This window comes from Canis lupus, chromosome 20, assembly GCF_048164855.1.
Source record: "Canis lupus baileyi chromosome 20, mCanLup2.hap1, whole genome shotgun sequence".
NCBI classification, from domain to species: domain Eukaryota; kingdom Metazoa; phylum Chordata; class Mammalia; order Carnivora; family Canidae; genus Canis; species Canis lupus.
Window position 1 is genome coordinate 21762243 of NC_132857.1, and position 15315 is coordinate 21777557.

The 15315-nt window shown below is 38.9% G+C and overlaps 1 protein-coding gene across 15 annotated transcripts in view; it reads left to right on the plus strand.

The window, feature by feature from the left end:
• Nucleotides 1-15315, plus strand: part of LOC140611743 (uncharacterized) — a 112043-nt gene that overhangs the window by 18257 nt on the left and 78471 nt on the right. For 12 of the 15 annotated variants that reach the window (XR_012012881.1, XM_072788576.1, XM_072788580.1 and 9 more), the window contains 2 exons: nt 2229-2301; nt 11818-11985. Coding sequence is in view for 14 of the 15 variants with exons in the window: in XM_072788576.1 (XP_072644677.1) it covers nt 2229-2301; nt 11818-11985 (241 nt within the window). In the remaining variant the exon portion in view is untranslated. Of the gene's footprint in view, nt 1-449; nt 4253-10564; nt 10883-11817; nt 11986-15315 lie in introns of those variants that run through there. The other 3 variants (XM_072788578.1, XM_072788579.1, XM_072788577.1) reach the window with 3 other exon arrangements.

Consider the following 15315-nt stretch of genomic DNA (forward strand, 5'->3'; position numbering starts at 1 on the left):
GAAATGTATGTTATCATCCAAATGATAGGGTTCCCTAGTAAAGCTGGGTAGAGGCTTAGACCTCATGCAAAAACAGGGTTTGCTACTGCATCTCCATAAACAAGCCATGGGATGGCCAGAAACTGCAGTTGTCCTCACTCAAGCCCACTCCAATAGGGGACCAAGAAACACTTTAAGTACAAAAGCTCTACACAGCTTCTATAGGTCTTAAAAAAGGTCTGTTCTACGTTGCTTGGGATGGTGTGAGAAAGTGAAGAGAGCGACCCCAAATCTCTTCTCCAACACCATGTTCTGTCATCAGGATTGGAGTCGAATCCTGAAGAGGGGAATAACGCGCATCCCTCTGAATGTTTGCCAGCTTTTTAATTTTTTAAATATATTACATTGTGGGTTCCACTGGCATCATGTGAGTTGTTTAAGTAGCATACTCACAGGCATATTTTTTTCAGTTTTAATAATTATGTATGTATTTTCATCTGTAGTCAGAAAGATACCTGTTTTTTTTCCTAACATGTTTTAACACATATTACCCTGAGCAAAGATTGTAAAGTCCATGCTGAATACTTAAAAACATGTATTTGTAGAAAAGTCATGAAGGTGGTGTACACATGATGGAAGGCTGAGAAACAATGTCATAACCCTTTGTACTCAGGCATCAGAAGGGGACCAGGCAGCTGTCCCTCTCAGCCGAGTGGTGCATGCTCACAGTGCTGCTGTGCTCACACAGTCCCCAAGTCTGCTTCTCCCTACACAGAGTCCTTCTGGGACTTCTTGAAGGGCATTTTGCTTTTTGCCCATAAAAGACTAGCACCATGAGTCAGATAGTACTAAGCTGAAAGTTCACTCTCTAATTCTATTTCTTATCACTAATTATGCCGTCATGTTGTCCAAAATAGCTCACCAGACTTTATGATATGAATACAGAGAACTATATCCATATTAAAATGTCCCAAATTTGAACAATATGAAACTCATTTTTGTTACTCAACTTCCCCACAAACTAAATCCCCTTGCAAATAAAAGCTCTATGAGCTTTTATTTAAAGTCCAAATGCTCTCACTCTCCATTTTATACAATTGGCTCAGTGTCAGCCAGAGGCTTTTACTCAGAGCCAAGGTTCCTATAGCTGCAGCTGTGTCCTGGGATTTCACAGGAATGAGTATAGCTTCTTCAGCTTCTTCAAAGTTGCTTCAAATCTCTAATTAGTTCTAGTCTCCAAGGGGTCAGCAATCACAAAAGAAACTGTCCACTATAGAAGTTGTCACAAACAAAACTGTGGTACCCCACTTAAGTGACTATGTAATGTCACCTGACACTGCTATCAGAGCATAGCAGATAACTTAGTAGCACCTATGCTGGAGACAGCGAGGACCTGGTCTCAGTCTGGTGGCAAGCCAGCCAGCTGCACCAGCACTGAATCCACGGCCTGTGAATCTGTATGACTGAGCAGAAAGTGCCCATCAATAGTTGTGCTTCCACATGTTTAATATAGGTATTCCTTTGCTTTTGCTGTTGTTATTGTTTTGTTTTGGTGATGTGTCCCGGGTCTCCCATATATATTACCTACTTTCTCTCAGAGAGTGACATTTGAGACATTATTGCCTTCTTCAAAAATATAGATAGGTATTCTGGTTTCTTCATTTTTTTGTGTCTTGTGTCTCATGTTTTGGCTACTTTGGTACAAGATTGTGAGACCACAAGTCTAGAGAAAACCTCTACTCCCAAATTCTTCCAAGTCTGTTCTCTCTAGAACAGGGAAGTACACTCTCCTCTGTAAATGCATGAGGAATGGGATGATGAACATCACCCTACTCCCTTAGTACTATGTTTAACTTACTAGTATATGACGTTTCATTTATTCTGAAAATGATAATTGTCATCTCTTTTCCACAGACATTTCATTCCTACCTAGGCAGGTTGAGTTGGGCCAGGCAAAGCAGTAGTTGGCCAGAATCAAGATTCTAAGAAAATAAAATACTGTGATCACAGTAAGAGGCAATGACTCAGGATTAGTCTTTTGTCAAGAAGTAAAAGAAGGATAACAAAGTTTAGCAAAACTTTAAGGAGATTCTAGATATCACAGATTAAAGTAGTCAAAAGTTAGTATTCCAAAGAGTTCCACCATTGAAAAGATAGAACCCAAGCACAAACCAAAAAGATTCCAAAAAAAAACTTAAATTCAGGACAGAAACTTTTCTAGTCTCTTTTATTCCTTCCTGCCTCCATAGGATCTGACTACTGGTGTGAGGAGAGAGATTGCAGATGGGAAGGAAGTGGTGCCAAGAGCTGCAGCTGCAAAAAGTTGAGTTGGTTTTGTTTCTTCTAACTTTTAAACTTAAAATTAATACATACACACGTTTTAAAAATCAAGCAGTAGAGAATGATACCAAGTGAAAAGTAAATTCTCAGCCTGAACTTGTTCCCCGACTCATTTCCAGCTCCCTGTTTTTAAGTATTTTCTGTTCTCCTGGTGGTTATCACAGTACCTCTGAAATATATGTTAATACTTGATTTCTCCTTTTATCTTGTTTATCAACTTTAGATAGCATCTATTGGAAGATGAGAAACTTATTTCTTTGATCCATCCATGTCTATGTTTTTCCAGTTACATTGCTTTGATATTTCTGGTGATTATCATTTTAAAGAGTATACTTAAACTCTATTTTGTTACATCAATTTTAGACAGTATATAATTGATTTCTTGCTATATAAATAAATAGGTGAGAAAAATCTGTGACATTATCTTCCATATCTCTCTGCTGCTTTAATATTCAGACTTCCATTGTTTCATATTATCAGTGTTACTATTAGTCAGATTCTCTTTTACAGTTGTTGTCTTCCAAGCTTTGTTTGTATGTTGATTCTACAAATTAAAATAGCATTTCCGTTATTCCAATGATTAAAATTACTCCTTACTGAAGGACTAAATAGCTCTAGTTACTGAGAAAAAAAGGGTAACCTTAGGTCAGGAAAACTGAAAGATGAATGTTCCAAGTGCCAAGGTCAAATGGGATTCCTTGAACTCAATCTTCAAGACTTTCTATTAAATTCAATTTGGTCGATGATACTTTTAATATACAAGAAATATTTATCTGCCTTTGTTCTTATTTCATAGCCACCTCTTTTTTGGCTTCTTGACTCTAAAGATGTTAGTTGGTTTTGTTTTCTTAATTTTTTTTCCATTCTCTTGTTTTCCTCAGGAGTCTACTGTTATAATATCTGTTCCACTTGCACCTTTTTTTTTTTTTTTTTTGGTTTATTCTAAATTTTATGGGTCTTTTTCCCAAATATGCGAGTGATGAAAAAGGTTCATCAGCACTGGTAGCATGATTTTCTACTGTGGTATTAGACTTCTTTCTTGAATGAAAAGATGGATGGCAGGGTCTTTGTACACATAAGCTAGTAGTACTGTTTTAGGGTACATTTTGGTAGTTTGTTCATCATGTATCTTTTGAAAATTGACTTCTAAAAATATTAAATTAAAATATCATATCTTATTTACTTAGTTTTTTGGTGCATCTCAAATTTTGTGTGCCTGGTTTCACTCACTGCAGTATCTCTATCTGCTTTGGGACATGGACCTGGAAGGTTAAATGTAATTTCCAGATATGGTCAGTAGAGGGCAGCAAAGGGTAGTAGAGTGAACACTCAACTGCCAAGGCCTGGGCATCCCTTTTTTCCTTCTTTATAGAGATCAATTAGTGGTAGTAGAAAATTCAGAGTGCCAGAATCAGGATAGAGATTACTCATAATACTGATCCAGGATGGGTATCAAGCTTAGAAGGCAGTGGAAATGTTTAGCCACAAATTCATAGCCTGGTATCTATCAATGAGATGTGAACCACTGGACATTGGGAGGGGAATCATTAGGCTTTCACAGTCCTGACTCTTACTCCCAGCCTGTCTAAAACCTAAGATCTTGTTCTGTAAAGTCCCAGGAATCTCCTATCCACATTGAGAGCTTTGCAAATTTCCTGTCTGACAGTCAGTTCATGGTACTAGCAGTGGCTCTGGGATCCACAACCAGCCATTTCCGGGAGAAGAGACAGAGTGGGACATGGGCACCTTACGTAAACACTGACAATTGATGAAAACACTCACTTATGTTTAAGTTAAATAATTTGTGAGCCAACCTAAATGGGATGTGGCTTAAAATATATTTTCTTTCCTCTTCCAGGAGGGAAACATTCTTTAGGCAAGGAAATATTATAGGACTTTGAAATTAGACAAACTTGACTCTATGAATTATTAGGTATGTGGTTTTCAGTGCCTTAACTTTACTAAACTTCAGTTTTTCCAACTATAAAGTGGAAATAATGATTCTTACCTCACAAACCTGCTGCAAGGAAATGAGATGATGTCCATAAACTGCCTGGCAAAGAACTTGGCAATTTGCATTACTCAATTGGCATTACTACAATCTCTCCCTATCTTTGGTCATGGAGAATACTCATGATATTGTTACTATTTCTGAATAAAAAGTCTCATTGTCTCCTATAAGCATAAGTAAATCATTTGAAGGATTACTCTGTTAGATATCATACTAAGATTTCTGCGGTATGATCTCATTTAATTCTCATAACAGCCCTATGAAGCAGGTGCTTTTATCACCATCCGGATTTTATAAATGATAACAGTGAGGCTTCAGAAGTGTAACTAGTTTACCCAGTGTCATGTAGGTAGTAAATTATGAGGAAGGATTAAAACTACGTAATTTGATTCCAGACCTCGTGCTCTTGCCATTACATAATGTTTTCTGATGAACACATGTAATCAAAGATTTAAAATTTTAAGCAAAGAAATCAAAGAAGAAGTTTAAAAATACTTGGAGACCAATGAAAATGAAAACACACTGGTCCAAAAACTTTGAAATCCAGCAAAAGCTGTTCTAAGAGGGAACTTTAGAGCAATCCAGCCCTACCTCAAGAAGCAAGAAAAGTATTAACCTAACCTTACACTACAGAAGCTGGAAAAAGAAGAACAAATAAAACCCCAAACCAGCAGAAGAAATAAAATAATAAAGATTAGAGCAGAAATAAATGAAATAGAACCAAAAAAAACAATAAAACAGATCAATGAAACCAGGAGCTGGTTCTTTAAAAAGATCAACCAAATTGATAAAACTTGAACAAATCCTAGCTGAAAACTTTCCTAATCTGGGAAGGGAAACAGGCATTCAGATCCAGGAAATAGAGAGATCCCCCCCTAAAATCAATAAAAACCCCTCAACACCTCAACATTTAATAGTGAAGCTTGCAAATTCCAAAGACAAAAAGAAGATCCTTAAAGCAGCAAGAGACAAGAAAGCCCTGACTTTTATGGGGAGGAATATTAGGGTAACAGCAGACCTCTCCACAGAGACCTGGCAGGCCAGAAAGGGCTGGCAGGATATATTCAGGGTCCTAAATGAGAAGAACATGCAACTAAGAATACTTTATCCAGCAAGGCTCTCATTCAACATGGAAGGAGAGATAAAGAGCTTCCAAGACCAGCAGGAACTGAAAGAATATGTGACCTCCAAACCAGCTCTGCAAGAAATTTTAAGGGGGACTCTTAAAATTCCCCTTTAAGAAGAAGTTCAGTGGAACAATCCACAAAAAAAGGACTGAATAGATATCATGATGACACTAAACTCCTATCTGTCAATAGTAACTCTGAATGTGAACGGGCTTAATGACCCCATCAAAAGGCGCAGGGTTTCAGACTGGATAAAAAAGCAGGACCCATCTATTTGCTGTCTACAAGAGACTCATTTTAGACAGAAGGACACCTACAACCTGAAAATAAAAGGTTGGAGAACCATTTACCATTCAAGTGGTCCTCAAAAGAAAGCAGAGGTAGCCATCTTTATATCAGATAAACTAAAACTTACCCCAAAGACTGTAGTGAGAGATGAAGAGGGACACTATATCATACTTAAAGGATCTATCCAACAAGAGGACTTAACAATTATCAATATATATACCCCGAATGTGGGAGCTGCCAAATATATCAATCAATTAATAACCAAAATTAAGACATATTTTGATAATAATACACTTATACTTGGTGACATCTAATAGTGCTTGGTACACTCAATAGGTCTTCTAAGCACAACTTCTCCAAAGAAACAAGAGCTTTAAATGATACACTGGACCAGATGGATTTCACAGATATCTACAGAACTTTACATCCAAACTCAACTGAATACACATTCTTCTCAAGTGCACATGGAACTTTCTCCAGAATAGACCACATACTGGGTCACAAATCGGGTCTGAACCGATACCAAAAGATTGGGATCGTCCCCTGCATATTCTCAGACCATAATGCCTTGAAATTAGAACTAAATCACAACAAGAAGCTTGGAAGGCCTTCAAACACGTGGAGGTTAAGGACCATACATGTACAAATCCTCAACAAAGTATTAGCCAACCAAATCCACCAATACATTAAAAAAGTCATTTACCATGATCCAGTGCGATTTATTCTTAGTATGCAAATGTGATTCAATATTCACAAATCCATTAACATCATACATCTCATCAACAAGAGAAGGGTCAAATCCATGATCATTTTAATAGATGCAGAAAAGCATTTAAAAGTACAACATCCATTCATGATACAAACTCAACAAAGTAGGTTTAGAGGGAACATACCTCAACAGAATGAAGACCATATGTGAAAAAAACTATAGCTAATGTCATACTCAGTGGTGAAAAAGTGAGAGCTTTTCCCCAGGATCAAGAACAAAACAAGGATTTCCACCCTCACTACTTTTATTCAGCATAGTACTGGAAGTCCTAGCCCCAGCAATCAGACAAGAAAAAGCAATAAATGGCATCCAAATGGGTAAGGAAGAGGTAAAACTTTCACTATTTGCAGGTGCCATGATACTATATGTAGAAAACCCTCAGGATTCTACCAAAAATGGACTAGAACTGATAAATGAGTTCAGGAAAGTCACAGGATACAAACCAATATACAGAAACCCACTGCATTTCAATACACTAATAATGAAGAACAAAAAGAGAAATTAAGAAACAGTCCCATTAATGATTGTACCAAAAATAAGATACCTAGAAATAAATTTAAACAAGGAAGTGAAAGACGTGTGTATATATATATATATATATATATATATATTGAAAAAAATTGAAGACATTCAATATATATATATATTGAAAAAAATTGAAGACAACACAAATGGAAAAATATTCCATGCTTATTGATGAGAGAACAAGTATTAATAAAATGTTCCATACTCAAAATAATTTACTGATTTAATGGAATCCCTATCAAAGAACCAATAGTATTTTTCACAGAACTAAAACAAGTAATTCATAAGCATGCATGGAACCACAAAAGACCCCAAATAGCCAAAGCAATCTTGAAAAAGAAAAAAAAAAAAAAACTGGAGGTATCACGGTCCCAGATTTCAAGATATATTACAAAGCTGTAATAATCAAAACAGTATGGTATTGACAAAAATTGACAATAGATCAATAATATGGTATTATGGGCATAATGATCACCTTAAAGTATCTCTTCTATTTGATATTTAGGCTGAAAACATAGGTGTTCGGTGAAATAGATGAAAACAGACCAGGGCAGCCCGGGTGGCTCAGCGGTTTAGCGCTGCCTTCAACCCAGGGCATGATCCTGGAGACCCGGGATGGAGTCCCACATCGGGCTCCCTGCATGGAGCCTGCTTCTCCCTCTGCCTGTGTCTCTGCCTCTCTCTCTCTCTCATTCTGTGTCTCTCATGAATAAACACATAAATAAAGTCTTTAAAAAAGAAAACAGACCCTATCATTATTATTCTATTTAGAGCTCATTCATCAAATTAAAATAAATCACAATGGTATTATGGGAGAAATTAAGCTTTAGCTATTACTGCAAAGGTAACTGTGACCTGGTAAAAGAAGCTCCCTTTATCTTTCTCAGACAAACTTTTCTCTCCTTTGCTTTACTACAAGGAGAAGATACTATCAAACACTGTATCTTTCTCAATTAATTCCTTAAAACCAGTGACTCACAATCCTGGTTACATGTAAGAATCACTCAAAGAGCTTTTTCCAGATCTGATGAATCAGAACCTCTGGGGGAGGCAGTTTCAGAATGAGTGCCTGAAAAGCCTCCCAAGTGAGTCTGATGCATATCAGAATTGATCAACAGGACGAGATTCTAAAAGGAGAGAAGTTTTCCCGGCCTCTAAATCTCTAACCTCTCTGAAGGGAGATGCAGAGAATGGGACATCTGAGAATTGGGGAAGGTGCAGAGATAAGTCTGCCTATATTTTTTACCTGAAATAGATTATTTTTTACCTGAAATAGATTTTGACAGGTGCTTGATGGGAGGCCAGAAAGTGTTGCCCAATGAGCCTCCATGGTTCTAAATACAGTCAAGCATGGCCAGACTAGCACTTGTCCTTTAAAAGTGGTGAGAAGGGGTGCCTGGTGGCTTACTTGGTTAACTTTCTGACTCTTGATTTTGGCTCAGGGTTATGATCTCAGGGTCATGAGACAGAGCCACAGCTCAGAATCCACACTCAGCACCATTTGTGCTTCTTCCTCTCTCTCTCTCTCTCCACCCCCACCTCTTGTGCATATGCACTGTCTCTTTCTCTCTCTCTCTCTGTCTCTTTCTCTCTCTCTCTCTCAAATAAATAAAATATTTTTTAAAAATAAATAAATGTGGTGAGAAGCCTGGAGGCCACTATCTACATGCCACTTCTGTGTTAGTTTGGTTTTAAGATGAGAAGCCTTAATAAAGTCTAAAAGGACTACCAGGACTTGTGCTCTCACCTCTACCTAATTTACAGGCCGATTTCACTCTCCTGAACCTTCTGCCTGTGTCTCCAATCCAGCAAAGTCTTCCATGTTTCTGAAACATCAGTTAGTCACATTCTGTCCCTTCAACTGACAAATGTATCTTCCCTCCCTTCCCCCTTCCTTCCTCTTTCTCTCTTCTAAGTAATCCCAAGTTATTCTTTAAAGGTCATTTCAAATGAGCTCGTCAAAGAAGCCTTCCTCTCCATAATTGAAATCAGGTGTCAAGTCCCTCCCTAAATTTCTCACCTCAATCTTTAATTTTCCTCTGCAGTACTTTCCAGAGGTTGTGTTAGGCAGTTATTGATGACATTCTCTGTTTAATATCTGTCTTCCCCCTCCTCACTTAAATCCTGTTTTTGAGAGTTGGGCCTGGCTCCCTGTTGCCCAGACCTATCAAGTGCCTTTCTCCTAGTACAGGTCCAAACACTATCTGTTGAATGAATAAAGTAAATAAGAGAAAGACTATTTTATGTCATGCCTTTTTCCCTGTCCATCCCTGCCAGAAAACTATTTCATTCACTTGTTCAATACAGAATTTTTTTATTCCTCTGATGTGCCAATGTTTGTGTGAATTTAATAATAAATCAGACATAGACTCTTTCCTTGAGGTCCATAGAGTCTAGTGGGGCATAAAAGATAGGTTTTCACATGCCTGTTACAGGAGCCTGTAAGGGAAACCACAAACTTTGTCTGTAGGATCAAATTTCTGTCCTCCACAGTTGTCAAAGAAAGACACTGTCCATGGTGGGGGTGGGGGGCCCTCACAAGAGGCTGTGTGACCTCCTGAGTCAGTTGGATTTGAATCCTTCATATTATGTCACGGCTGCTTGGATTCAGAGTCCAACCTGTATGCGCAGGAGCCTCCTAATCTGTAAAACCATCAGTTTCCTAGTGGAAAGGGAACACTGTCTTCATGTAACATGTTTTTAACAGGCTCCTGTAGGTGCTTTGACACTGAAGGAGATGTCCAGGTGGCAAATCAATGGTTAGTATCACTAACCATTAGGGAAATGCAAGTGAAATCCACTGTGAGATATCACACTACACAGCTATCAGAATAGCTAAAATAAAAAATGACAACACCAAATGTTCGTGTGGATGAGGGGAAACTGAATGACTCACACAGTACTGGGGAGAATGTGAAATGGCACAGCCATTCTGGAAAACAGTTGGACAGTTCCTAAGAAATAAAAAATAAAACTATAAAAAAAACAAAAAACAAAAACAAAAACAAAAAAACATACCTAGCATATGACCTGGCTCTTCCCATCCTGGGCATTTAGCCCAGAGAAGTGAAGACTTCACGCTGACACAAAAACCTGTACACAGATGTTTATAGTAGCTTTATTAGTGACAGCCAAAACCTGCAGACACTTCGAACTCCTTCAACAGGTAGTTAAGCAAACTGTGATACATCCATATCATGATGTACTACTAAGGGACACCAGGAAATGAACTGTGAATCCTTGCAGCCATCTAGATGAATCTCCAGTTACATCAAATGGGAAAAAGGAAATCCCCAAATTTCATAAACTATGTGATCCCATCTGTATAACATTCTTGAAATGGCAACATTATACACATGGTGAACAGATTTGTGATTGCCAGGGATTAAAGAGGTGGTGGAGGGGGAAAGAAATTTGTGTGGTTGTAATCGGGGAATAGGAAGGACCCTTGTGGTGATGCAAGTGTCTCTGGAAGACTCCATCTGTAAAAAAACTGATGTCATCTCTCTGTGTTATTTATTACAGCTGCAAATGAATCTACAGTTATCTCAAAATAAAATGATTACTTTTAAAAAGTCAAAACTTGGAGGCCAAGATAAGGAAACCAGTATGTCAGTTTGGCAGTTACAACATGAGCTTTGAATATGTGACATCATAATGGCAGTGACCGCGGACCGCTGCGGAATCTTCAGGCTTCAAGCATTTGACAGTATGACAGTACTCTGCCAAGTGCTGTAGACTCACTCGATTTCCCGTCCCGCGAATTGAAGAGAAAAGGATGTTCCTGTCAATCAGAAAGCACGCTGAGCTTACAGGTGGACATTCAAGGCTTCAGCGCATGAGGTAGTCTTCTGATCCACTATTTCTGACCATCCAAACAGACCGGCAATAACAGGAACTGTTCTTTTCTTTTGTTTCCTCTAATACATAGAAACTAATTAGTAACTCCAGCACCAGCTTCCTGAAAAGCTGCTCCTGTTCATAAGATTCAGTGCTGCTGAGCAGAAGGGAGCAGGCTTTATACATCCTTGGGGGAGGCGGAGACACTTTCTTGGCTCCATGAGAGAGCCAACTCTCTCTCTCTGTGAGACAGTTTTCAGTGGGTCTATGAAAATACCTGTCTTAGTTATGAAAGAATTTTTACACTCTGCTCAATTGAGTTGTTTTATTACCTATTTTGACCAGGAAGTCCTGTCAGACCTCAGCCAAGTAATAGCTAAACTCTTGTGTTCAGAAACTTTCTGAGGTTTCCAATATTTTTGTTGATCTTTGAGAATTTTTACCCCAATTTTGAATATTGAATTAGATAAGATGGGGGTCAACTTCCAGGATCTTCAGTTATCTTCATTTTATCTTAACATAAAAGCAATTTGTAATTAATTCTTCACACGTTGTTTTATTTTATATTAGGCCACAAGTTGTCCTGTTTGTTGTTGTTGTTCATTCTCCTTCTTGTAATCTGCTCTACCTTTGGCTTCTTGGCTCTCGCCTACCTAATGGCTCACAATTAGCTCTGCAGCTTTCTCCACCACACCTCTAAGTGTTCGCATGCCCAAGGGCTTTGTCCTTGAAACTGTCCTCCCTCTGCATCAGTTTCCCAAGTGACCTCACCTCTTTCTATAGCTTTCTGTAACTCAGGGATCCCTGATTCTGAGCTCTGGAGCTCTGCTTTGGGGGTTGAGACTATATTTTAGTGTTGTGTGAACCTTGAAACTTGGCATTAAACTATATTGTGTATTTGACCAGTAACTAACTGCTCTGTGTTTGATGTGTTGCAGGAAGACCTCGTCTGTGGAGGTGGACACCCACAGCGAAAGCACTACATCATCTGAGGGTGCCACTCGTACCTTGCTCATCCATGGCCCCGTTGAGCTCAAGAAAGGCTGGAGGAGGCAGAAGTGGCAGCTTTTCTTGTACAGCGATTTATTACTGATGTCTAATACCAAGTAGGTGTACCATGTTTCGTGCTCTTGTGAATCTCAAAAAAAATGCATTCCCATTAACCCTTACTATACGAAAACATAACATTTTTTCCCTTTTGTGTTTGCCAATGCTTGAGTCCTTCATTCCATGAGTACTTCTGGAGGTCTTCTTTTGTGTCATGTCCCTGCAGCAAATACAATTGACAATGTGACAGACCAATGTCTCTCCTGCCTGGGACTAACAAATGATAAAATAAGAGGGGGAATGATAATGATTAGTGCTGCTGATAGAAGGTGGATAGGGGGCTGTGCAGAGAGGGTGGGAACATGTTAGGAATAGTCTAGGAGGGCCTCTCTGAGGTGGAGCATTAAAATCAAATCTATGAGAGGAGAAGCAGCCACATTGTGCCTGAGCCATCGAGGCTGAGAGACTTGCAGGTCTACATGGGTACAATCTGACCCCTCAGAGAGAGGGGCTCAGGGAAGCCTGATTTGACTAGAGCCCAGAGCATAGGCCATGCTATCAGATATGATACTATGCTCAGGGGTCTAGTCACACAGGGTCTTCACAGGCCATGGTAAGAAAGTGGAGATATTTTGCCAAAGGATTTGTAATTAGGGGACTAACCAAATCTGATTTATATTTCTAGCAAATTTTTCTGACTGTTGCTAGATAATAGATGGATGGGTAAGCAAGAGTGGAAGCAGGGAGAGTAGTTAGGGGAGGCAATAGTCCTGATGGATGGTATCAGGGCTCTATCTTAGCAGTTTAGTAAAAAGGAAAGATGGAGCAGGGTAGCCCGGGTGGCTCAGGGGTTTAGCTTCGCCTTTAGCTCAGGGCATGATCCTGGAGACCCAGGATTGAGTCCCACATCAGGCTCTCTGCAGGGAGCCTGCTTCTCCCTCTGCCTGTGTCTCTGTTTTTCTCTCTCTCCTCTCTGTGTTTCTCATGAATAAATAAATAAATCTTTAAAAAAAAAAGATGGAGCAGATAGATGGAATGTAGGAGAAAGAATTGACTGTGTGTACTTTCCTCTCAACCCTGAACACAAATGCATTGAATATCCAGTCTAGAACATGATGATTGCTCAATAAATGTCTGGGAGCAGGTCATGGAAGGTCACCTGTTTACTTACTCCATCTCTGTTTGCATTATTCACAAAACGTGGAAGACCAAGAACACTCCCACAAACAAAATATCAAGAAGTTTTTTGGTCATGAGAAAAAACTAACTCCCTCTTTTTTTTTCCTGCTTTCACCCTAGATCTCAGTTATGCCATGTCATAGGTACGACATGCTAGTAATAATTTGGCAAAATGATATACTCATCTGAGTTACATTAATAACAATTTATCAGGGGCTTACTACATGTCAGATATTATGCTAAAAAACTTTATGTACCTAATTTTGTCTAACTTTACAATGACCCTGTGAGATGGGAGTATTTTTATATTGGAGAACCTTGATGCTCAGCAGTCTAATGGATCTGCCCAGGTTACCATATTAGTAATGGACAGAGTCTACATTTGAAATCAGGTCTATTTATTTCAAAGCACAGGCTTTTATTCACTATGTGATGCTACCATTTCTATTCTCTCTTTTTTCCTGAATTTCATACAACATTCCATGAACACCTAGATTCTTTCATTATTGAAATCGACCCTTCCTTTACATTGAGTGAACAACTAACTCCAATCTGCTTGGTAAGAAATAGATCAGAATGCTTAGTGAATTGAAAAATGAAGCAAGTACAGCCATCAAAAAAATCAGAGTCAAAGATAGTAGTAAAATATATTTGAGACTAGGGAAATTGCCCATAGATGTAACCTTGAAGGTGGTGATGTCATAAGGAGGACAAAGAGAAAAGGAATGTCCAGGCCTTGGCATGAGGTCCATATGAAAGACTCTCTTCCTCCTGATAGAAGGCCAAGTCATTATTTTAAAAATGCAGGCTAGTTACCATTCTCTTTATTTAACCAAGGTGGGTATGGGAGACCAAAATATGTGGGATGCATGCTGGGAACCACACTAGGAACATCACAGATGCCTCACCCACCTGGGTTTCTCAGTGATTGAGCATCTGCCTTTGGCTCAGGTCGTGATCCCTGGGTCCTGGGATCGAGTCCCACATCGGGTTCCCCACAGGGAGCCTGCTTCACCCTCTGCCTATGTCTCTGCCTTGCTCTGTGTATCTCTCATGAATAAAGAAAATTTTTCAGGGGAGGAGGGCGGGGGGTGGGAGTGAATGGGTGACGGGCACTGGGGGTTATTCTGTATGTTAGTAAATTGAACACCAATAAAAAATAAATTTAAAAAAAATCGAAAAAAAAATTTTTTTTCTCACAGCCCTCCAAGGCCCATATTTTTTATCATCCACAGGCTGCAGAGATGAAAATGGGAACAGAGGAAGTCTCAGAAATGGTCCAGTCATACATAGGGAAATCATGCAAGAGGTTCCAACCCAGGCCTGCCTTCATCAGAAGGCCATGTTCTTCCTTCCATACCATGTTGTACCCTTCCATCCTTAGCCCAAGAGACATGCTAACAAATAGCAAACTCATTTCCTGGTTGTTAGGACCTTGCAGACCATATTCAATTTATAAGGGGAATATGTTCTTCTTTTTTTTTTATCTTTGTAATTATTATAGCATTTAGGGACAGGAGAAGACTTTCCTTTTCTTACTAGAACTATTTATTGTCCTGGGTGCTGCTTACCTCTCAGCGGGTTTTACAGAGCCTATGATGTTCTACTAAAAAGATTTTTAGGGGATCCCTGGGTGGCGCAGCGGTTTGGCACCTGCCTTTGGCCCAGGGCGTGATCCTGGAGACCCGGGATCGAATCCCACATTGGGCTTCCGGTGCATGGAGCCTGCTTCTCCCTCTGCCTGTGTCTCTGCCTCTCTCTCTCTCTGTGACTATCATAAATAAATAAAAAAATTTAAAAAAAGAATCTTTAAAAAAAAAAGATTTTTATATAAAGATAGTGTTGTTTTTCCACTAGAGAGTTGCATCTATTGAAGGGCTGAATTTTTATTTCGAATGGTTCATTATGACAAAACAAGTTGAACATTTTTCATCTTTCACATATTGCTTTTGAGATATGTCCTTATGTCTACTCAAGGGTTTTTATGTGACAAAATCTTTATCAATTTATTTGTTAATGTTCTTTGAAAGAGACTCAGTTCCCAAAAGATTATCTTATATACTTTATATTATACATTGGTAATATTAGAAAATGTAAGTGATCACAGGCATGTTAACTTCATATTTAACCCAAGGTCTTTGATATAGAGAGAACACAGATTTTTAGAATTCCAAGTTCGGGATATCATCATGGTCAGGTTCTGGTGAGAG